Source organism: Canis lupus, chromosome 17 (assembly GCF_011100685.1).
Source record: "Canis lupus familiaris isolate Mischka breed German Shepherd chromosome 17, alternate assembly UU_Cfam_GSD_1.0, whole genome shotgun sequence".
NCBI lineage: Eukaryota > Metazoa > Chordata > Mammalia > Carnivora > Canidae > Canis > Canis lupus.
This window is the reverse complement of record NC_049238.1, coordinates 24,751,174-24,776,224: the sequence shown is the minus strand read 5'-3', so window position 1 is coordinate 24,776,224 and position 25,051 is coordinate 24,751,174. Positions and strand designations below refer to the sequence as shown.

The window sequence follows — 25,051 nt, the reverse complement described above, 5'->3', positions numbered from 1 at the left end:
AAAAGGTGAAATAGCCAGAGGATGGGCAAAATAAATTGTCTGTGTGGAAGAAAACTGCAAAAGGGAAGGAATTTTTATTTTAAAAAACAGCATTTTGCCAACAGGGGGATGATATTAATACTATCCTCTGATGCAGCCCAGTTGAGTTCAAATGCTGAAAGCACTTTTCAAACAGTCTATGTTTAATTAATATTTGTACAGCACTTAGAGAAATTGAAGACAGGTGCAGAGTATGGCTACAAAAATAATTTTCCTGTTGCAATGGATCTATTTCTCCAGTGGACCGAAGCACCTCTACCTGGGACTCCTGTTATTACTCACTGGAAACTCAACAGAGAGGAGGTACCAGGTCTTTGAACACTCGAGCCTGCACCCTAATGGCCAGCTTATACTTTCTTGAAGAGCTGGACATAGGTCTTATATCTATTTATATTCCTCATAGCAAATTGCCCAGAATCTGTGCTCACAATGTGTTTGTTGATTGCTCTGCTGATTACTTGGAGACCTCTGGGCTTAGCAGCACCCCCTTCCCCCAAAGTGTCTTCACTATTTCACTTGAGGGACATCACTTGGAGAACTGAGGGGTCTGGGTAGATACAGGAGAACCTAGGCTTTAGCAATGAACTCATTTTCTTGCTGTAGGCAGATCATGTAGCTTCTTGGGGCTCTACTTTCCTTAATTACAAAATAAGGAGCATTGAACCAGATGTTGTCCAAGGCCCCTTCTGACCCTAACGTAGCAAGATCTGTTATTTCCCTTTTGCCTGAGCTGGGTATATCCGTTCTAAGTCAATAGAACGATGATGATGCATGGGAAATATCAGTGCTTATTAAAACATTTATGGCTGAAGTACAGGTTGTAAACCGGCAAGCAGCAGGCTGGCTCCAGACTGCACACCTGTTTAGTTTAGCCCACCTGATTTTTATATTATTTTTATTTTTGGAAGGATGGAAATTGAATTCGTTAACAATAGTTATGATTCAGGAGATTTCACATAGTTGTCTGGACTTCTGTTTGTGTTGAGAAGTTGGAAGACTCTGGCACCACTTTACCCACGCTGGCAATGATCAGTTGGAACTGCCTCCTGATGAGTCTCACATGTACCCCTACCCGCCCCCCCCCACCGTGTCCTCAGAATGAAGGTTGAATGCCAGTTCCGCTGCTACCACTGTGCTTACACTGTTGTCTCCCTGACTCTATCCCGTTGTACTTGTTCATGTTTCTTTCATGGCCTGTGTAGGTATGTGGGCGAAAGGGAGAGACAGTTGGAGGGATAATTAGAGTCTGATGTCAGGGACCCATGCCCTCTGAAAGGACATCTGTGCCAGGAACCCGGCTGCTTTCTGGAATGTGTGAGCAGCTAGGTGGGTAAAATGCCTTCAGCTGGTAAATGGGATCAGACACTGACTGATGTGGGCAATAGAATTATTTCCTATTTAAAGCTAGCTCAATTTGTCCACCTTGTCTCATCTTTGGATAAATGTCTTGAATATCATTTACTCTGAAAAGTGCTCCACATGAACATTTAGATTATCCTGAGCTCAACACACATACAAAAGAACTTTTAATAGCAAAGACCCACGTGTTTAGTCACCTAAGAAAATCAATCTCATGTTTAGCAACATCACTGGAAGCCCTCCTATCCATTAGAGTGGTCATGTAATTCATTGTCTAAAATAGCAATTTCTTAAAAGCCAAAGGGGGGCTATTAATATTTATGCCAGGAAAATAGGAATAAACTGGGAATTTCTCACGTGAACTGGGGCACGTGGTCACCCTGCTCAATATGCAATAGCCACTCATGACTCAATTACAGGACATGCCCCTGGACCCTGGAAGTTATCCTGGAAATTAGGTTTGTCCCATTTATCCCCTGGGGCATGCTTGGTTCCTCTCACTGTTGACATTCCCAAAAGATTGGAAAGAACCCACCTCAGTTCTGCTCTTTCTGGAATTCCAGCTCTCCTACTCCCTTCTACCTTTCACAAATGCCTCGAAGCTTAAGCCTACCAAGGACTGTCTTTGACAGTCAGAGATGATGCAGGTGGCTGTCAGACCTGGCTGCCTGAAATTCTGGGGACCTGGGGGAGTAAACGACAACTGTCTGAATCCCTCTGTTTCTTCCTCTTGTGTCTTCCTTTTCAGAGACCCTTCTAGGTAATTCAGGTTGAAGAATTTTCCTCTACTTTTCTGTAAGCTGATCAGGTCTCCCCTTCATGCAACTAGAACTTAGCACTTTCTGGATGGGTGGGTGGAGGTGGTGGTTCATGGCTCAGGTCACTGCAAGACACTACCACTGAAGACCAAATCACTTTCTACAACCAGGGAAGACATATCATTGTGGCAAGAATAGTTTTCTATTTTGTATTTGGGTAAGGAACAAAGAAAGTTTGTGGGGGGGGGGGCATTTCAAATAGTGAAAGAAGAAGCAGGCTTTTGAAATGCAAAGATACAAATCCCTTTCTAGGAAGCAAATCCTACCTAGGGAAAAAAAAAAAGGGGGAGGAGGCGTTGAGGGAAGCGGGATGGCGAAAGGAGTTGTTTAATGGATAGAGAAAGATCCAGAAAGGTGATTCTCAGATCTCTTAGATAAAACCACCCACCTACTCATCAAAGATAGGAGGAAAAGCCGGTTGGCTTTATCCTTCTGACAAAGATGCACCAATGTGGCAGAGAGAGGAGGTAGGGAGATTGGCAATTCTCATTTACCATGCAGCCTCAACTACTCTATCACTCACTTTATCAAAAAGCCTTGCAAGAGGCTTGGGGCATGTGGTCGTGACCGCATCTATGGTGGCAGGGGAAAGGGAGAGGAACATAGAGGCAAAGGGGCTGATGCATTATTTACAGTTGGAGAATTTGAATGGAGCAGACTGCAGGAGTTGGCCCCAAGACCTGTGTCTGTATGACTATGGAATAAAGACAAGACATCTTTGAATTCTTGGTGTGCTACCTTCTGCTGCCAGGGACCCTGCCAGTGCTGGGCCAGCATGCATGTGCCTCATCTCTCCACTGGGCTACAATCTGCCCTGCTACCAGTTACCTTTCCCCGTAAAGACCTCAGCAGAAAGCTGTCCAGGCCTCTGTGGGTAAAATCTCATTCGGTTGGCACAGAGGGCATCTCGCTGGTGGTGACAGGTCTAATAAGCATGCAGATGGAAGACACGCATGCACACACACTCTCTCACTTAAGTCACACAGTGGGCAGAGAGGAAGGATGCAGGGAATTGGATCCGAAAGAACAAAAGGCTGCAGGCTCTGCAGCAAGCTCAGTGAGAATGACGAGAGGACAGCTCAAGGAAGCCAGAAGCAAAGTGTGAAAACCCAAAGCAAAAGCCGCTGGAGAGCATGTGCATTGGACTTCACAGCTTCCCCCCTGCTTCCAGCTTACATTTGCTCCATATGCTGCTTTACACAGCTTTCCGGGGCCATAATGGGTTTTATTCCATAGTTTTTATACTAACATGAATGACTCACATCTGCTCCGATACCCAATTTCCTCTCTAATGTCTTCGGCTGTGAGGAGAGAACAGTTTGCACAGAACCTGCCAACGATAGGAGTGGCAGAAAGAGTCCTAATCCAGGGACAAGGAAGGCTAGGACCCTAGGTGTGTGAGCTGGAAGGGTCTCTGAGAGAGCATGATGTTATGGATGGGGAAACTGAGACCCAGAGAAATGAGGAACTTGCTCAGGAACATCAGGGCCAGAGAGGTAGATCCACTGTGGCGCACCCAGAAATTCCTAATTCCTTATTCCTAATGAGTATACTTATTTAATTCATCTTATTTCCTGCCATGTTAAATCTTTTGCTAGGAGCTTTTCCTCCCCATATAAGTCTGTGATGAGAAAAAAGTAACTTGGATTAATCACCAGTGATAGCTAATCCCCCACTGGGATCAACTGTGCTCTGCATTACTTAAGCTGGTTATTAAAGTTTTAAATATCCGGCAGGGCATGGGGGACCCCGTGCTGGGTCCTGGGGGAGACCTACAGGGCTGGGTCCTGTGTGGGGACTCACCTGGCTTCCAGATGTTTGATGTCCCACCTGAAGTGGATTTCAATCCTGATGAACAGTTACTGGTCCAACAACCCAGATTAATATGCCTTTTGGCTAGATCACGTAATGACACTTGGCAAACTGGATTCCCTTGACAGCTTCCATAGGCCCAGGGAATCTTCTCCACTTCAAAATAATGACCCGAGAAGCCAGCGCCTTGGAAAGCAATCTCTGCTCTCCTAGGCATTGCAGGTCCTGCGTGGAGCTGCCTCAGGATACCCAGGGCCTCGGTTTCCCCAGAAGTCAAACAGAATGAAGCACCTCAGCCCCTCGGCAGCAGGCAGTGTGGTGCCACCGCACCATCCCTAAAGCTTGGCGGTTGTGTAACTGTCTGCCATCTGGTACTCAGAAGCAGCACATCACAAAGCGCTGAGCAATGGACTACGGTGTGGTGCTGCAGCTCCTGCCTGGAGCCGACTGCATCTCAGCGGCTTGCCTGGGGGTCCCCTGCGGAGCCTGCCGCAGCACAGGCTGGAGCCCGCAGGTCCAGGCTGAGGCCCCTGGAAGAGATCCAGGGAGCTCAGGATGCTGCAGGGATGGGCTTTCGGTCTGCTCTCCTTAGTCCTCCCTGGATTTTTGCCTGGCCAAAGTGGCAGCTGGGGAGCCTACCCAACCTTTCAGCATACAGAGTTCTACTAAAAGCGAGCCCTGGACCCCCTTACCCCCAACCTCCTTGGCCCAGTTTCTGTATGATGGTCTGAGAGTTCAGCTGAATCTGAAAATGGGCTGCCAAGCGTACTCAGCTTTTCTGGGTTGATTGTCACCTCTGTTCCCAACCCAAAGCTTGTTACATACAGCCTGGCCAAGGAGTCTTTGGAGCCATGAAGCAGGACTGCCCTGTGGCTGAATGACAAGGCACCAAGCACAGGGAGCTTTCAGCAGATTCCTCCGTAACTGACCCCACTTCTTGGGGGGCTCCATTTTACTGGAGAATGAATTCCAGAGCACTGCTTCACACCTGTCCCACCTGCAGATAGGGTATGGGGCTTCCCCTATGCTGAGCTCTGTGAGGAGAGGCAGAAGGATGGTGGCTACACAGTGGTGGGTTCATCCTCCTCACCTACCCCAGCAACTTAATGACCTAAGCACCCTCCGGGTACGGTTGTGTACATTGAAACGGCACAGTTCTGGCAGTCACCGTTCCCCAGGCAGGACAGAGTTTTTAATACCCCTCTTGGAGGGATCAAACGGTCAGAATAACACCAGCACCTTGAATTCAGCTTTCACAACTATTCACTCACTGTCAGAGAAGGTATTTCTACCATCCCCACCATTTACAGATGAAGGATCTAGGGCTAGGGAACGGTAAAGGACTTGCTCAATATTTGCACAGCTGGTTAGGTCTGACCCAGGCCTGGAACTCCCTAGTCCTGTGACAGCACCGTTATTCCCGCGGAGCTGAGGCCTACGTGGGAATCCAATTCCCAATTTGCTCTGCCTCCAGACCAAAACGGCTGGACTCTGCAAAAAGGAGAATGCACACTCCAAAGGCATTTGGGAAAGGCGTCTTTCCCGGGGCCCTTTTCCAAGTACCCCATAGGGTTGGCACACCTTTGGATCCCCGCTTCCTTACAAGCACGGAGCCCCGACGCTTTACAGGGACGGAAAACCCTTCAGGGAGATAATTGCGCCTTAATTTTTAAAAAGAGTTCTTTAAAGTTAAATTTAGACCAGCTCAGCGTTCCATTAAGCAGAAAAAGTTGCCTGGCACCTGCGGGCGGGCGGAGAACCACCCCGGGGAGTCGGCTGAACTCTGCCTGGGGGCTGAAGTGCCCTCGCGGAGGGCGGGAGGCGGGGCAGCGCGGCGCGGGCTCCGGGAGGGCGGGGGCCCTGGGGGCGGGCCCGGGACTGAGCGCCACGTGCAGCCCCCGCGGCGGGCGGGCGGGAAAGTCCTCCCGGGCCGGCCCGAGGGCCCAGCTTGCAGCCTCGGGTCCCGCCCGCCCCGCCCCGCCCCAGGCCGCCCCGGAGCCGCGCGGTGCGCCTCGGTCGGAGGGCGGCGGTAGCGCCCCCTTGCAGGGCCCCGCTCGCTGCCGCCCGGGCTCCCCGGAGTGGGTCTGCCGGGCCCAGGCTCTCGCCGCGCTCCCTCCCCCTCCTCCGTCGTGCTCCTCCCGGGGGGCCCGGCACAGCCTCGCCTTCCCCCCTCCCCGCAGCTCGAGTCCGTTTCCCCGCGGCGGCGGCGGGCGAGGCGGCGGCGGGCGAGGCAGCGGCGGCGGCGGCGGCGCGGGGAGCATCTCGGCGGCCACTGCGCTTCCCCGGCGCGCGCGGGTGTCCGGCTCGGCCGCCCTTCGCCGCCCCCCCCGCCCGCCCCGCCTCGCCTCGCCTCGCCTCGCCTCCGCGCCCCTGCTCGCCTCCCTCCCGAGCGCGGGGCGCCCAGCCGCTCCTCGCCGCCCGCGCGCCCGGACCCCGGGGCCGCCGCTCTCCCGCGCTCCTGCCCCGCAGACCCTGGCCGCCAGGGGGTGCCCCCGGGGCGCGGCGCCGCGGAGACGACCCGGCGAACGGGACCATGCGGCGCCTGACTCGCCGCTTGGCGCTGCCGATCTTCGGGGTGCTCTGGATCACCGTGCTGCTGTTCTTCTGGGTGACCAAGAAGAAGTTGGAGGTGCCGCCGGGACCCGAAGTGCAGACCCCCAAGGTACGGGCCCGGGCGGCGGCTTGCGGGAGTGCGCGCAGCCCCGGGAAGCCGGGGCGGGGGTCCGGGTGCCGCGAGCAGGTGGCGGGGCGCCGGGTGCGGCCACGGACCGACGCTTCTGGGTGCAGAGGGGCCCGGGGCACCCAGGGGACCCACGGAGCGGGGCGTGGGAGCGGGCGGAGCGGGGCGCCGAACTTGGGCAGGCGCGGGGGTCCCGGGGCGCAGGGGCGCCGCCCACCAGCCGCGCAGGGGTGTCGGCCGGCGGGTCGGGGCACGCCGCGGGCGGCGGGGGGGCGGGGGCCGGGGCTGGCGCCCGCGAGGAGTCCGGCCGCGGCGCTGACCTGCTTCCTCCCGCGGCTGCCAGGCCCGACCAGGGGAGGCCGGAGGCCCGGGGTGCGCCGCGCCTGTGCATCACGGGCGAGCGCGGTGCCGCCTCCCGCGCGCCTGCTGCCGGGGCGGGGCGGGGTGGGCGCCGGCCTGTCGCCACCCCTGCTTCCCAGTTGTCCCCGAGCTCTTCAGCTGCGTGGGACGTTGAATGCGCCCTGAACGCCGCTGAGGAGCACCGGCTCCTCAAGCAGACGTCTTGGTGTCGGTGGGGAGTTGGGGCAAATGAGGATCTAAGCGGCTTTTCCAACTCCTGCCCAAGCGCAGCCACAAGGTTCTCCCTCCAGACTCACTCCTTCCTTTAATTCAGAGCCCCCATTCCTGCGTCTCCTCTTCCGCAGACCCGGCCCTGGGACCCAGAAGGAGGACAGCCAGGCAACATTTGTGAACTGGGAAAAAGCCCTTGGAGGAGGTTGTGGTTTGAAGCAGGAGGCCAAAAAAGGGGCAGAAGGGGGAGAGAGGGGAGTCTCCCCGGGAAGTGTAGCACAGAGGACCCGCTTTGTGCCAGGCACACAGTGGGTGCTTCTTCCTAAGTAATTTTATAAGTTGGGTGGTATCCTAATTTTGTAGATTAAGAAACAGGTTCAGTCTTTGTACCTTGCCTTAGATCCCTCTGGAACTCAGACCTCTGATATTCAGAATCTTTCCACTATATCAAGGTGTCTCTCAGATCCCCTTTTAGCTAAGTCTTCTGGAATCTTGCTAATGCCCAGTTGGGTTCCACAAGCAATGCGCTAGGTGCTGTGGGTCCAGAGATGCAGAATTGGCTCTCTGGAGGTAGGGGATTTGCTCAGGAATGGGCCAGGACCATGCAGTTCGCTGAGGGCCAACGGGGCTCAGTGCTCTGGGTGTCATGGGAGCCTGGCGACTTCCTGGAGGAGGAGGATGTAACAGAACTGAGTTGAGAAAGATGAACAGTAGTTTTGCCAGGAGGTAGGGAGGGCATTCCAGGTAGAGGTTAACTGTACCGAACAGGCTGAGAGGAATGACACAGCAGGTTGTGTGAGTTTGGCATAATTTGAGCGTAAACCACATGGCTGATGACAGGAATGAGGTTGAGGGCAGGTATATAAGGGTCAGATTGGCTAGGACCTTGTGGGTGCTAGGGGCCCTGAGGGGGCGGTTAGTAAGCAGGGGAGTGATGGGATCAGACTGGTGACTTCAAGCAGCCTTTGGAGCACTGGGTCAATTTCCTCACCTCACACCTGCACCTGCAGGGAGATCTGGAGAGCTTTTCTTCTTTCTCCCTGGGGTGGTTCTGCTCCTTGTGATGCAGTTAATGATGCCTGCAGGGACGTGAACTCTCTCCATTTTGCCTTGAACCTCATTACCTTGAACCTCATTACCGTATGCTTACTTATTCTTAGTTTACACCAGGGAGCTGGGACAAGAAATCTGTATCCCTCTTTGTGCACTTTGTCTCTCATCCTTACCTGGTGTGTGCTGGACACACAGTTATTGAGTACAGCTAGCAGGCTCTGTGCTAGGTTTGGGGGCTGTTGTGATGAGGATACTGTGTCCTGTTGTGATGAGGATACTGTGTCCGTGCCCCTTTGCAGGGAGCTGGGAAGGCTTTCACGGATTCCTGGTTGAGTCAGAATTATAAATAAATGCATAGTGGATGGGATTGGGGGAGTGGTCTAATAGTGGAATTCTGGGCATAGTGGGTGCAGGCATGGAAGAGGGGGTCTTCTAGTTTTGACCCTTTGCTTTTTGTCTGAACATCTTATTTCTTCTTCCCATTTCCTGTATTCTTTCGAAGCACAATTAAAATCTTGATACCTTTTATTATCAGGCCCCCTTCTTAGTGTATTTCTCCTTTCTGTTTTTCACCCTGGGTGTATGACCTTGTGTGTCCACATCTATGTGTTGTGTGTATTTGTGTCTGGTACATGTATCTAGGAAAGAGATGGAGAGACAAAGAGTCCTTCTTGGCGCCAGAACAGTTTTATTGCTGGGACTGATCTATTTTGGAAATTTGCACATCCTGTCCAGAGGACTGCAGCTGGTTCCCAAACCTGACTGCACGTCAGGATCCCCTGGAGAGCTCATTTAACATACAAGTTTTGGGTTTATTGCAGTGATTATGATTCAGTGGGTTTGGGAGAAGGTTCTAGAATCACTGTCTTTACAAGTGTTGCATGTGAGTCTGAAGCGGCCTATTGATGGGTATCATTTGGAGCTAGATGAAGAATACCAAGTGTGTTGATTTTTTTGTGGTTTGGTTGGCCCCATGTAAATATGGCCGGATTATTTCATTCTTCTTGAGTTCTTCCAGGACCGAGCTCGTGTGAGCATGTGCACTCAGGTGAAATAACAGTAGCTAGCATTTGTGTAGTGCTTTACAAATTCACAAACTCTATTTCATGGCATATTGGCTCACTTGATATAGGGCAGATCATACTTTTATGCAGTTGAGACTGAATGATGAAGTTCTACAATTGGCCCAAGATAACAAGGTTATTACTAAGTGGCAGCATCAGGGATCAGAATGGAATAGGGTCATTTTGGGACAGGCTCCTTCCATGCCGCCATGCTATGTGGACTGCCTGGGTCTGCACTTGTGGCTGATGGGGTAAGGCTAGGGATATTTACAGCCTGTGCTTCCCAACCTACTCTCCAGCGTTTCCATGGCTCATCCCTAGACACTTGCCTTTGGAGAGCTCCAGGGAAGGCAGAGGATGTTGTAATTTGTGAGGGAACCACCTTGGAGGGAAATTGTGCTCTGCCCTTGGAGGAGGTCATCTGGGGCAGAGGAGGCTTCTTTGCACCCCGATGGGGAGGGTTGCATCCAGTGGTTGAAGCACCACTGATTTAGGAATCCTTGCCAGGGCTGATTGTTGCCTCAGTGGTAGGGATTCAGATGGAACATTTGTCTATTGTAGGGGAAAAAACTCAGTTGGAGTGAGTTCACTACCCCAGCTTTTCCTAGGAAATGTTCATTCCTTGTGCGGGGGGGCTGGTGGGGGGAGCTCCTGCCTTGGGCATGTCGAAGCCTTAGGGAAGTTTTTAATCTCGCCCAGGCACCTTCCCACTGTGATGGAGGGGGTGAGCTTATTTTCCAAAGCACGAGCAGTGGGCTCATCTTCCCTTAAAACCATTTAGAGAAGTCAGGGAATTGGTGGAGGGACTGGAGACTATGGCCGGGGTTCCTGGGCCAGGGAGCCCTCTGTATAGATTCCATGCAGCAAGTCACCTTCCCTGGGGTCTGCTACAGGCTCTAGTTCCTGGGTCCTTCCTTGCCTTCCCACCCAGCATTGAAAAGCATCCTCATTCACCTAGTGATGGGATCTCCAAAGTGGGCCTGATAATAAAATAAAACCTATGCCTTGTCACAATCCAACTGATGTAGAGAAGGCATGCTGCACTCCTGGTTTAAGGAAATTAATTGGATTTTTTTTTTTTTTTTTTTTTTTTTAGTTCCAAGAAGGGCTGGTTCTATTAATAGCTCAAGTAAAGATTTCTTTAAGTTTGACTTTTTAATGTTGATTGGATTCTTTTACCAGGTCCCCCACCCCCAAATTCTGCAGAGCTCTAATTCCTAATTGAAAATCATATAACAAGTTTGGTGTCTTAATTCAAACTGTATTTTAGTGATAAATACTGTACCACTATAAATACCTGAAAAATGTTTTCATTTCTTCTTTCCAATATCGTTTGTTTGCCATTTGGAGAATTATACAATAACTGACAGAATTAAAAAAAAAAAAAAGCAGCAAATTTGTCTCTTACTTCCAAGAAACTAAATTTAGTCCAGGGGCTTAGGGCTTAGTAAAAGCAAAAGAATTTGAGGCTTGAGGGTACTTTTTGAGGAAGGTATTGGAAATGTAAAGGCTTTGAATAAAGTGCCTCGGGCCCATGTAGATGTATTTGTGCTCTACTAGAAATATAGCAAACACTATCAGAAAAGAGCTTGTCTTTCTGTAATATTTGCATACCGCAAATACCTTGAGTATATGACACTGTTATTTTATTCCCCATTTAGTAGATCATTTCTCCCATTAGAAAAAAATCATGAATTTTAGAGAGACCCTATTAATCTGCTGATACTCAGTGCATGCATATTGGACTCTGTCCAGGGAATTTTGATTCTGGCAAGAACACAAGGAGCCCACTGTCAGATGAATGTTGGCCCATTCATCCACTCCTGTGTGCTGGTACCTGTGTCCTGCGCTGGGCTGTTTTTGCCTCTGCGGCGGTTCTCAGAGCAGGTGGAGGGTAGTGTTGCCTTGTGGTCCAGCAGGGGTTGCTGTAAGAGAATGGGAAATATGAAAGTAGTAGGTTGGAACGTCAGGTGTCCAAGAAATGGCATGTCTTTGTTTTGTGGATCACAAGAAGCTACATTTTTTTTTTAACCTTGAGCTCTCCCCCCACCCCCAAAACCTGGGCCTTTAGGTGGGTGAGAATCATCTCTCCATCTTGGTTGGTTTTTGGCCTGCCCTGGGTGGTACCCATGTCCCAGCTTGCTTTCCCAGCCAGCACACCCCTGCAGGGCCAGGCGGGAGGCCCTGTTCTCAGACCTATGGATCTGTTCTGAGGGACTCCCTTTGAGTCACTCTCGGGAGCTGTCTCCCTGAACCCTTGTTCCCCTGAGTGGCCTCCTCCTTTTAGAAACAAAGACCGGGAATCCCTGTCTCAGATGTTCTGGAGGCACAGAACGATCCTGCTCAAATCCGAGAAAACCAAGGGGCAAAATCAAGAAGGAAAGAGAAATTAACGTCCCTGTCAAGAGCCTCCCCAGCCTGTCAAGAGACTATCCTTTTTCAAGGTTGCTGCTGTGTTTGTATCATTTAAAAGTGTTAATTTCCGCAGGGCAGGTCGTTTGTAAACGGCCCAGGGACAGAATGAGGCTGCGGTGGCTGACGCCAAGGCCCCGGGTCTCCACACAGGCCTGGTTCCCGGCCCTCTCGTCTACCTCCTTTCCTGCATCCTCTCCCACAGCTTTCCATCCCAGATTTCCAGAACACTCTTATCCCTTATCAGGCACATTTGAAGAAACGTGTTGCCGTGTCCTTGTTTACTGTCCAACGTGTACGGTTTTGTCCCTCATCCAGAGCATCTCAAAGTCCCGGTGGCACTTCTGGAAAAGCATCTGAATTAGGGAGGAGGGGCACATCCCCGCTCGCCTCTCCGGGCCAGTCTGTGAACCCTGCACCCTGCCGTGGCTTTGGCACATTCCACCCCGGAGCCCCACGTCACGGACTCCCCATCTGCCGGGGGAGTGAGCGTGGCTGTGCCCGCCGTCGCCGTCCTCTCCGGTGGCTGCTGACTCTGCCACTGGTGGCTGCTGACTCTGCCACTGGCTGCGGTGCCCCCCAACTGCCTCAGAGACTCGCTCCCTCCCCTGGGAGCTCCCCAGCCTGCAGTGGGTGCAGCGTCACCCTCTGGCCTTCCTTGTTCACCTGCAGCCCGTTGGCAGAGCCAGAGGTAACTCAGGGGCCTTCCCCTGGGCCCCAGTCTCCCCAGCTGTGAGATGGGGGGTGGGGGCGTGCTGTGGCCCCGCGTCCGTCTCCCACTGGCCCCACCAGCAGTCTCCATCGATTTGGGTGACCTGCAGATCACGCCCAAGTGAGACCTCGTGGCTATAAATAATTATGCCACAGATACTCCGTGTCTCTTACTTATCTTTTAATTATTTTACCAGAAACGCTAGATTAACCAAAAAATAAATCAGTCTCTGAGTCCTCAGATGTTGAGCTGATTAAGAAAGAACCCCTCTGGGCTCTGGAGGAACACACACGGTACTCGGGTGCCCGGGGGAATTCTGCAGAAGCTCCTGAAATCTGCTGGCTCTGGTATTTTGGTATTTCAGAATAAATGGCCTGATGTGACCTTCTGGGGCAGCAGCCTTTGCATTTGGCAGCAGCTGCTGCCGTCACAGGGCCTAATGAGCGCCAGGAAGCTGAGGGGGGAGAGGGGAGGGGGTCTCCTGCTGTGAGTGGGGGTCCTCTGTCCTCCTGCGCCTGTCTCCCCAGCAGCTCTCCCCTCCACCACGTTCTCCGTCCCCATCTTTGCGTCTCCTGGAGAGCTGGTGGGGTCTGGAGCACGGAGACCCGGGACCCTGGGCTGGGAGCCCCAGGGAGAGGTGGGGGGCTTGGGGGACAGGAGCCCGGGACTTCCCTGCAGGCTGCAGCCGGGGTCAGGAGCGGCCTGCGGGGTCCGTAAGGCCGGAGGGAAGGGGCTGCCCTGCCCGTCGGGCTCGGATGCCCTGCTCCGCAGGAACCGGGGAGCCCGCTCCCCCACTGCCTCCTGCACGCTGCCGCTTCCAAGTACCGCGTCTCTCCCGCTTACCGTTCGCAGAGACAAGATTAGGCACTTAAAAAAATAATTAAATTCTCCTCATGTCACTTGTCTTCTTAACTGTAAGCACTACAGAGATCTTTCAAGGAAATGCAGGAGAGAGCGGCGCGCTCACATGTTCCTGCCATTGGGTTTGAATTCCCAGATGAAGAGAACAGCCACCCAGCTGCCTCCTTCCTAATGATCCCGGCTGTTTAAACCCAATTTGCATCTCATTCGGGGCCAGGAGAGCATCTATAGAAAGGGTGTGACCGCCCCATCTTGACAAGCTCTCTCCAAAGAGGGCTCCCTGCCTCTCTTCCTTGTCTCACTAAGGTTTAGAAATTAGGATTTTCTTCCCCGTGGTCGGGACTGAAGATTTATGTAGCTCCTCTTGTTCCTTGAGAACACCCTAGTCATTCATTACTCCCCTAGCCCCCACCCCCGGCCCCGCCAAGCCACAGAGAGACTGGTCCAATCAATATTTATGCGCCCATCACTCGCAGCTGCAACACACAGGCATAATGCACGCCAAATTCCTTGATGGCCATTGAAAAATTAGCTGGCACCTATATATCAGGCTCATTGTTTTCTAGGATCTCGGGGAGATCGGAGCACGTGGTGCACAGATTAATTAAGCTGCCCAGATAATTGGCTGTTAATAGATGGCCAATTGATGGCTGCCAGCTGGGTGCTGAATTGACTGAGGTCCTTACCGTGGGGCTGGGGTCTTCATCGGCAGAGGAACTGCCTCAAAGACTTGATTAATTAACGGTGGATCAGGAACAGGACGTTAAGTGGTAGCTCCTTTCCTCCACCACTTCCTGTGATGTTTTATGGTTTACACAGCGTTTGTGTTCACACATACCTCATTTGATCTTTCCTGCAACCACATGAAGTGGAAGTTATTATTATTACTCTCACTTTCTCGAGTATGATGAAGACGAGATTGGAAGGGGGAAGAGACTCTGGCAAGCATCCCCGACCAGTAAATGGCCTTGAACTCACTCTTTTGACTCTAAAGCTCGTCCTCTTTCTATTCTGGCCATGCTCAAGTTCTGGTTAGCTTCCCTTTCTGGGGAGAAATGAAATCTGTTTTATGGATGTGTATATCATATGTATGGTTTCACATGGACAAAAAGTTAATGCTCTTGCTGAGAAATGACTCCTGACCTCTTAAACACCAGCGTTGCTTTTCTGCATGCAGTAGGGAACTGAGAAGTGGGCTTTAGGGGCACCAGAGAGCCCATCTCAAGAAGGCCACTGGAGGGCCAGGAGGACTTCGGGTTTTCTTCCAGGATGGGCCAGGTGTAACACGCCCACAGGCCCTACAGGATTGTTCCACAGGATGCTGCCTTCTGCTGTGGGAAGTGGCTCCGTCCTCATACCGGTGAGCCCACACTCACCAGCCAGGCCCCTCCTGGTTTAGCTGGGGAGGTTGACAGCAAGAAATGAGGCTCTGCTGTCATTCACGAGGCTGCTGTCTCAGAAGTCAACAGGATTGTGCAATTAAGACAGACACCGTTGATTTGAATCCCTTTCATGATGAATGTGGTCCTTAAACAATCAGAAGCAATTCCCCTCTAAGAGGAAAAATGTCATTTGAAAGAACTGAAAACGTCCTACTTGAAATGTGAGGCAGGTGTGTGGCGGGGGATGACTCCAGGGAAGTGCCTTTAGGAGATCAGTGGCATCACCGGAACCTCCATCTCAAAGACAGAGGGCGCCCTGCCTGTGTCATGCTGTTCAGCTGTGAAGACCCTGGATGACTGACCTTGACCTGTAGCTGGGCTGCTGGCTGGACCCAGCACAGGACTCAGCTTCTTTGTGGCTGCTTGGGAGGATGGGTGTGAGTTATAGTTGCTGCCCATGTGCATGTTTCAACTTAGGAAAGGATAAAATCAGGAACTGCTAATGTCTTCCTGGATATTTTAGCTGCAATTCGGATTAACTACCGCAGGGCTCATCGTGGTGCTCTTATGTGGCCTGAATGACAAAGTCAGTGTCTACTCCAAGATCCCAAGCAGACACATGACTTTTTCACTGCTGTCAATTTCCATAGAGCATGGCAACATTAAAGGGAACTGTATTTTTAAAGACCGTGTGTGGAGTAAGAGCAAAAAGAAGTGTAAGCCTAGTAACTCTTGGTATTTTCCCTCTCCACTCGGAGGCCCTAATGATTTTCTAATCATATTTGCTCAATTCTGGATGAGATCACTCCCTGTAATTTCTCCCAGCCTCTCTTAAAACTGACATTATGGTTTCCGCTCCAGGTTTCAGCTTTTCTCCTAAAACTGAGGGTATATTTTTGGAAGTCTTCTTGGTAGTGTCTGTTAAAGCTGAACATAGTACATACCTGTGTCCCTGCAGTTTCACTCCTAGCTATAAGCCCAAGAGAAGCGAATTTGTATTTCAATGAGCATTATGCACTAGAATAGGAGTCGGTAAACTTTTTCTGGAAAGGGCCAGATAGTATTATTATTATTATTATTATTATTATTATTATTATTTCTTCTTCTTCTTCTTCTTCTTCTTTTTCTTCTTCTTCTTCTTCTCCTTCTTCTTCAGGTTATACAGTTTCTGCTGTATCTACTCGATAGTGCTATTGTAGAGTGACAGTATATATAAATAAATGAGTGTGGCTGTGTCCCAATAAAACTTTATTTATAGACACTGAAATTTGAATTCCATATATTTTTCACATCTCGTGAAATATTCTCCCTTTAGGATTACGTATTTTCAAATATTTATACGTGTAAACTGCATTCTTAGTTTGCAGGGTGTGCTAAAATAGGTGGCGGGCAGGCCAGATTTGACAGTGGGATTCTATTTATATAAAGTACGAAAACAGGCAAAACTAATCTATGATGTTAGAAGTCAATTTCATGGGGACTCTTGGTTCCAGTCAGTCACAAGGAGGAGTCAGGGGAGGGGCACCTGAGTGGCTCAGTCTGTTAAGTGTCTGCTCAGGTCGTGATCTCCGGGCCCTGGGATGGAGCCCTGTGTGGGCTCCCTGCTCACCGGGGAGTCTGCTTCTCCCCCTCCCCTACCCTCTGTGCTTGCTCTCTCTCAAATAAATAAATAAGATCTTAATATCTTTTTTATTTATTCATGAGACATACACAGAGAGAGGCAGAGACACAGGCAGAAGGAGAAGCAGGCTCCATGCAGGGAGCCTGACGTGGGACTTGATCCCGGGACTCCAGGATCACGCCCTGGGCCAAAGGCAGGAGCTAAACTGCTGAGCCACCCAGGGATCTCCCTTAAAATCTTTTTTTTTTTTTTTTTTTTTTTTTTTAAAAGGAGGCAGGGGACATTTGGAAAGGACTGGTTCTGTTCAGTTTCTTGCTCAGGGTGTTAGTTACTCGATGTGTTCACTTTGTGAAAATTCATCCAATGCATACTCTTTTCTATGTGTGTATTTCACTTCAATGAAAAGTCAAAAAAAAAATCTGAACTGTGTGTGTGGCTTCTGACTTAGATTTTAGCACCTCATTTGGGGGTCAGAACATAGTAGCTTTTGTTCTTTTTATAGCTACTGGTTCCTGTTTCCTGGATAAGACTGTCTCTGGAGAAAGGTCTTGATATGTCTTTCCAGTTTCCCAAATCTTACTCCCTTTTATCATTGGGGAAACATTTAACAACTGGCATGGTTGGGCACCAGCCAACCAAAGTATGTGCTGAGTGTTAACCCCTTAGTTCCTGGATCATAGGAAGATGGGGAGGATTCCTGGAGAGTGCTCATGGTTGCGGGGCCTTCAGGACAGTGGGAACCTTGAGGAGGAGGTTGGCTGCTGTAGCTGTGAACTCTACCTATGCTTCCAGGTAAGAGATGGAGGCTTAAATCCAGAGAATGGAATTATGTGGCACAAGCTATTAGCTTCAGGAAACAGCTCTTTTTTTGTTTTGTTTTGTTTTGTTTTGTTTGGTATTTCGGATAAAAGCAAGGAACTAACAGTCTGAGCCTCTAGTACATGCCCGGTGCTTTGTGTGTCAAGTCACCCATTCCTCATAACAGCCCTGTGCAGTGGGGACTATTCACTTTGTTTTTCAGATGAGAAACCTCAAGACTTGGAAAGTTAAGTGACTTTCCTCAAGTCCTGCAGCTCAGAAGTGAGGAGCTGGATTCCAGATGGGACCTGTCTGGCCCCTGAGCCTACTCTTTTTCCCTTGTTGAGGCCATGCTTCCATCTCTCCCTACACAGTCACACTCACACCAGATGTGCTCTCTTGGAAGTGAAGACTCCAATAGATATTGACCTTAGCCAGTAGCCCTTTGAGCAGCCTTTGTTCTGCTTCTGGGCATTGTACACATCTTGTTTCGACCAGAAGCTATTGGTGCAGTAGTTTCATGTCTGTCAGAAGCTAGCTCTTCTAGGACAAGTCATTTTATAACAACATTCAAAGAGAAAACTTTACAGCATTTCCAAAGAGAAATATATTGTGCTTTTGCCACCATTTGACATCCTTATAAACACTTCCCTCCTGCAGATGACTGGGAGTGTTTCTGGTCCCAGGGTTGAACTTTAAAAAAGGATGTCTGCAAGGTATCACATTCATATGAATGGTACGGTGTGCTTTAGGCACACCTCAAGACTGATTGGAGAGGGGACAGTGAGAAGTGATCAACAGATGGGAAAATGCAGAGGCCCTGGTGGATAGCTAACCACTCCCAATATCATCCCTCGGAGAGGAGGAGTTTCTTATCCAGCATAATAGCACCAATTATTTGGTTGTTTGTGCTGAGGAGTTGAAAGCTATCGTGTGCCGGGAAAATACTCAGCATGGAGCAGTAATTATGGATCAGCTGATGATAAAGGATGCATTGGATTGACTGCTAATTAGATTATTAGCACCAAAAACAAATACCTGCTATTAGTACCGTGAATAAGCTGCACTTATATTTTCTACTGTAAATGCATATTCCTTTTTATAATGTGCAATTTCCTTTCTTCTCTTTTGGGGCCAAGACTTCCAATTTCCTCCAGTCATCTTAAACATATTTGTTTATTGAGCTGTAATCTGGTCATTTTCTTGTTTCCTTCCAGACTCAAAGGTAGGGGAGGGTCGGGAGAGCTGCTATGTAGTGAGTGCCACGTGTCATACCCTGAAGTGTGGGAGGTCTTTCCAGGGAAAAAGTCGGGCTATTCCGGAGCAACATCTAGATCTCTTCCAAGGGGACAGCATCTTATGAGGGATAAGGGATTGTAGAGCTTTCCCTGTGAGCTCAATGCTGGAGTTAATTGCCAAAGATATGACATGGTTGGTGGTGGTGGTGGTTGTTTTTTGTGGCACTTTAAGATTTGGTGCTTGTTATCCTGGGTTCAAGGAGGATGGGATGGACATTTGGGTGTTTCAGGTGCCAGCACCTCTTCTCCCCTCCCCACCTTGGCCATCTTTCTACTTTCTACAAGCAAGTTGAATGTGTGTCCCTAGCAGTGTGAGATTTCAGCTGTCTTCCCACCGAGGGTGGCTATGAGTTTCATGGGTAGGACCATCTGAAAGAGCCTTTGGGAGCTTCCTGAGTTGCCTGGAGAGAGATGCTGTCTCCAGCAAGAGCCAAGGGGCAGCTCTGGCTATAACCTCGGTAAGTGATGCAAGTGACTGTCAGGTGTCCTTTCTCAAGTGCTAGAGATTGACCACCATTTGACATCCTTATGACCATCATCATATGCCAGGAGTCTTTGCAGGAAGGAGAGTATTCTGAGGAGAGAGGGGTGTGTGACTATCTTTTGGGAGAAACGCTAAGTGCTTTATCTATAGTAAGTCATTCATTAATTACCACCCTATGAGGTCAGCAGGCTGAGATTTAGCTGGTGTCTGTCAGTACAGTCATGCTGGGAGTTTAAGGCTGGCACCCTTCTGATTACACAGTGCCTGAACCATACAGGTTGTGAAAATGTTCTCTTATAAATATTACCTGTGGATGACATTGATTAGCCTTATTTTGCTAATGAGGGTCTTGAGATTCAAGTTCCAATAACTTGCTCAAATCAGGAGAGCTAGTAAATGGCAGAGCTAAGACAGGTCTGGGTGATTCTGGAGCCCATGTTGGGGTGCCATCAGGATGGTTCACAAGGGACAGTGAGCCCCTTGAGGGAATTTCTCCTTTTGAATGCCTAGCTACCATGGGGTGCCTGACACTGGGCCAAACTCATTGGTTCATCCCTCAAGCCCCTGTGGGGCTGTATGTGAAGCCTGGTGCAGGAGATGTCCCCGCCAGGGTTCTGCCCTCCTTGCCCAGGGCAAATTTGGGGCAGCAGTAGGGTATGGAGCTGTGGCTGTCTGCTGGCCCCTGGCCACTCTTCTCTAGAACCGTCTCCTTCCTGGATTTTATACTGTGTTGTGTATTACTAGAAGGACGCAACTATGTCTCTAGGATGGCTTTTTCACAGTAAAAGGGACTGTAAGATGACGAGGAGTCTTTTCTCTCTTTTGAGTCAAAGTGGAACATGAGGCCAAGGGGATGGAGAGATCTTTACTCAAGTTCACGGGATAAAGATTTAAGGCGATTGCTTTTGAATGTACTGGTTGTCTTGGTGAGGTTGACTTTCTACCCCTGGGCATGGGACTCTTCTATTCACTCAAAGGACTCTAGGGAAAGTCAGCCTCCTCCTGAAAAGCTGTTTCGCTGAAACAGAAACCTGTTACTCCACCAGGCCTCTTATTAGAAGAAGCAGCACTTAGGATGGTCTTAATTTTAAAGTCATTCCGGTGATCTTTGAAGAAGTACATCTGCTTAGGATCTGCTCATCCCCAAAGTGTTTGCTGTTTGAAAAGCACACTGGTGGAGGGAGGACAGGATGGGAAAACCAATTTCCAGATAGAAGATAGGGTGACTGAGCGACCCACATTGATTGAATTTGTCAGGGATGCCTGTTGTGGTTCTGTACTTTCTGGGCACCCAAGACAGGTCTGCCTGTGGGCCACATCTGGTCCCTTCTTCCTGCTATTTTTGTATGGCCTGGGAACTAAGAGTGGGTTTTTTTTAATGGTTGGAAAAAACTCAAAAGAAAAATAATATTTTGTGACACATGAAAACTACACGAGATTTCAGATTTCAGTGTCCACAAATAAAGTTTTATGGGAACACAGTCACACGCTGGTTCCTTTATGTGTTCTTCATGGTGGCCTTCACACTGCGGTGGCAGAGTTGTATAGTGAGGGAGAAAGGGTGGGTTACAAAGCCAACATTTTACGGGGTCCTGTAGAGAAAGGGTTCACTAATCCCTGCCCCAGACCTTTGCTTCTAAAAGTGTGATTCCTGGGCAGAGGTGTTGGTGCACCTGGAAGTTTGTTAGAAATGCCAAATCTCAGACCGCCCCTACCGATTTTATGATTTTACGTCTGCATCTAAGCAAAACCTCCACGTGGTTTCTGTGCAATTAAAGTTTGAGAAATGCTGTGTCAGATATCGGCTAACTCTTACAGAAAACTTGTGTGGGACAAACTGAGGTCTAGTTAGTGCCATATTTCCCTACGTATTGTGTATTCCATTGGATTAGACTATTCAAGACTAAACTCCGCCCCCAAGACTAAACCCCCCCCCCCCCTTTGGACTTGTAATTCTACTTAGAGCTGCAGGGAGATTCAGGAGGCTTCCTCAATGCCCTGTAACATGAGAGGAGCCTTGAATCTTCCAGGCATTGTGGTTACAGCAGGAACATCATTGACCAAGCCCTCACCATTGTGCTGCTCCCAGGCTGGTGGGTTCCTTGTGAGGCCAGGACCCCTACACTCAAGAGTCTTGCCTCCCTAGGGGCAGCACCAAGCCATTCCTCTTGGATCCTGCTACCCTCTGGGTGCCCACCACTCTTAGGACTGGCTGCCTCCATTGTTTTTCCAAGTTGGAAGAATTCCCTTTTTTCCCTCACCCTCTGGGCTACTTATTCCTTCCAACAACATTGGCTTTTGCCTTCTACCTTCCTGGAAGCATCGAGTCCTGATTATGTGCTGAGATGAGGGGTTAGTGTAGGGCTGGGGTGGGAGTGAGCATGTGGAATGCAGTTGAGAAGAAATAAAATGAACATCCCAATACATTATCCTACCCTACCTGCAGTATATTATGATGCAGTTGATGGGTCAGCCCATGTAATCTAGGACAGTAGCAAATGTAGACTATCTTCTTGTAGAACAAGAGGTAACTCCTACAGGAATTTAGAGCAAAGGAGATTGTGTAGGTGGCAAAAGCAAGGGAGGTCTTCTGAGGTTCTGGGACTCCAGCAAGAGTGACTGGAGGTCATTGGAAACTAGAAACAGACCAGGTGTAGAAGAGTTTGAAAGTAAAGGCATTTGCTTATTTTTGTTCTAAGATGCATGTATGTCTGAAAGTGAACAGTTGGGAATATTACATCCTACTCAGTGGGGACTTTGTTCAGTAAATGTTTTGGGTTTAAGGGTTTTAATTGCTCAGGGTATGCTTATTGCTCTTAAAGTAGCAATTCTGTGAAATTTTAACTTGATGTTCCCTTTCTTTTATCCTTTTGGCCTAAATAAGAGTCACTGTGTATGTTCTACATTTCTCACCAAGGTCAATTCAGGTTTTTCTTGACCACCTCTTTTCATCTTTAATTTGTGGGGCTGCTCTTAGAGAAATGCTTTATGGAAAATCCATCTTCCCTTTCTATATTCCCTTGAATGAGGCCTTGGTAGGGCTGTGGCCACAAGTCACCTAGATTAGTCATGTCCTTTGAAGGGTCTGCTTGGGGTCCTGAGTCCTGAAAACCTGAGTCCATGCACATGACTCATGATGTACCAAGTTAAAAAAAAAAAAAAAGTAGGATTCAAAATTGTGTCCGTAGTAGGGCCTTGTTTTAACATAAGATGTACATTGAAAAAAACTCAGAACATCCAAACGGGTGATTTACCTAAATGGGGTATTGTCTAGGCTATATTTCTCATTGCTTATGAATTAATTATTTGATTGATTGATTTAGGCTTATCTGCTCCCTAGCTTGCTCTACTTCCTTCTCCCCCACTTAGAAGCAGTGTAGTAACCTAGATATGTAAACTTCTGTATCTTTCTCTGTGCACCTGTCATTAGCACAGAAACGTAGACACACATTTACAGATCTGTTAAGGTCATTCTTACAAAGGAGAGGAGAGATGGATCATGTTGTATATATGTATGTATCTTTGCACCTTAGTAGCCTAGAAATCCTCGGGTCAGCCAGCTTGTTTTTAATGACTGCCTAATATTCTGTGGTATGGATGTGCCTTATTTCATTCACTTGTTTCCATTTGGTGGGTGTCCAGCTTGTGTCTTATCCTTTGTTACTAAACACAGTGCTGCAGTAAGTATCTATGCACACATATTCTCACACATTGGGGCTTTTGCTTCTATGTGATGGATTTTGAGGAATGGGAATTCTGAGTCAAAGGGAATCTGATTTTTGTATTAATGGGTATTTAAGATTGCTTTTAGAAACAGTGTAATAATCCACATTTCCATCAGCAAAGTGTAGGTGCTCTTTCCCCAGCATCCCCTTTAGCATAAAGGTTATTTTCCTTTTGCTAATCTAAAGGGTGGGAAAGGAGATCCTATTGTAATGTTACATTCCCCTGACCATCAGAGGTTGAATATGTTCTATGTTCATTGCTCTTAAGGATCTGGTCTTCTGTAATGTATCTATTCGTATCCTCTGCCCATTTTCCAGGAGGCTGTTTATCTTTTTCTTGACAGTTATTAGAGCTCTTTGTATGTTGTAGACAATGCATATTGGTCATATGTATTACAGACTTTTTTTTCTAATCAATTGTTACACTGTTGATTTTGTTTATGGTACATATTGCCATGTAATTTTTTGCTTGTTTTCATATAGGTGAATATGTCTTTTTAATAATAACTAATGAGCATTCTGTCTTATTAAAAAGATCTTTCTGATATTATATGTAGGTTGTATATCCTAAATTTCCTCTTCTACATGACTTAAAACAATTTTAAATCTTAAGTCCATCTGGAATTAATTTTTACATCTAGTTTGAGGTAGGGATTAAACTCAAATTAAAAGGGCTTATTTTCCTCTAAATGGGAAGGCATTTATGTCAGTATCAATAATTAAAGAAACTATCATGTCCTCTGGTGACTGACATACTACTTTGTTTCCCATAAATACTGAGTTTTAGTTCTGGGAAATCCATTCTGTTCTCTTGACCTATTTATCTCTTACTGTGCCAATATGATACTTTTACTGGATTTTTTTTTTTTTATTAAATCCAGTGGTTACTTGAATAATCCATTGGATTCCCTAGGTATAAAATCATATCATTATCAAAATGAGTTAAATTTCTCTCTCTTTTTTGTATGTTTCTTGGTTATTTCCTTATCTTGTTTTGTCACATGAAAACATTCAAAATGCCATACCATGCTAATATAGGACTTTTTCTTGATTTTGGTACAAATGACTATAGTGTTTCATTATTTACTGTCCACTGTTATGAAATATTTTTATTGTATTTTTAGTCATTTCCTTTTCCTATTTTGCCTCATGTTTTTAAATTAGAAATGAGTTTTTGAAATTTTTCATATTTTGATTGAATTATATAATTTTTCTCTTTTTTGATGCAGTGAATTATTTTGATTCCCTTGTTTAAACCATCCTTGCATTCCTGGGATAAACCGTATATAGTAATGGTTTATTTTTATTTGTATGGCTGGATGATTTTATTTGTTGGTGTTTATTTGGAATTTTAACATTTGTATTCATGTTAAATTGATTTATAGTGTTTTTGGTACTCTATCAGAGTTTATATTTAAAAGTAAACTGTTGCAGAAAATGAATTGGGAAGATATTTTTTAAACATGTGGGGATAGTTAAATAATTTGTATGCATCTGTTCTTTAATGGCCACATGAAACTCAGTTCTGAAATGATCTGGTCCTATTGACTTCTCCCATGGTAGCTCTTGACTACCTGGCATACCTTTTTTTTTTTTTTTTTTAAGATTTTATTTATTTATTTGAGAGAGAGAGAGAGAGCACAGCAGGGGAAGGGACAGAGGGAGAAGCACACTCCCTGCTGGGCAGGGAGCCCAGGACTCTGGGCTCAACCCCAGGACCCTGAGATCACGACCTGAGGCGAAGGCAGACACTTAACCTACTGAGCCACCCGGGCACCCCCCTTGCATAGCTATTTTTATTTTTCAATCCAATCTGGTAGTGTTTGTATTTTAATAGGAATACTCAGCATATTATAATTCATGGAATAATTGATATATTGAATATTTACTGTTTAGTTTATTTTTATCTTTCTCCTTTATATTATTTTCACTAGTTTGGCCAATGACCATTTCAACTCCTCTGTCCTTTTTCTGTTTGGACACCTTTCTGTGCCATCAACCGAGTATTACTTTCCTTTTCAGTGCATTCAAATACCTATTTGTATGAAAGCAAGATATCAGCAAGTTTTCCCTGCCAAGCTGTTTTCCTCATTCAGTCATTATCACCCTGATGTGCTGAACTTTGTAGGACAATTTTTACTTCCTTACACTTGCTTCCATTGTAAACAGGTAAAACTTCAGAAGGCTTTTATTCACTTCATGATAGAAATCATCTAATTTCCAGGTTTTGCTAGGATAATTGAATACTTCTAGAACTAAATGTCAGGTTTTTCTTTGCAGAATGCTTCTTCTTTTTCAAGTACTATTATTTGTGACTTACATTACACATTTTAAGCCCTTTACTACTATAGATATAACAACTC

The 25,051-nt window shown here is 47.8% G+C and overlaps 1 protein-coding gene across 2 annotated transcripts in view; it reads left to right on the top strand.

Annotated features, from left to right (window-relative positions):
• The first annotated feature begins 6,500 nt into the window (after nt 1-6,500).
• Nucleotides 6,501-25,051, top strand: part of GALNT14 (polypeptide N-acetylgalactosaminyltransferase 14) — a 205,447-nt gene continuing 186,896 nt past the window's right edge. Inside the window, exon 1 of one of the 2 annotated variants that reach the window (XM_038561199.1) lies at nt 6,501-6,690. In XM_038561199.1, the coding sequence (XP_038417127.1) occupies nt 6,562-6,690 (129 nt within the window). In that variant the 5' untranslated portion in view covers nt 6,501-6,561. The remainder of the gene's footprint in view (nt 6,691-25,051) is intronic. The other variant, XM_038561198.1, reaches the window with a different exon arrangement.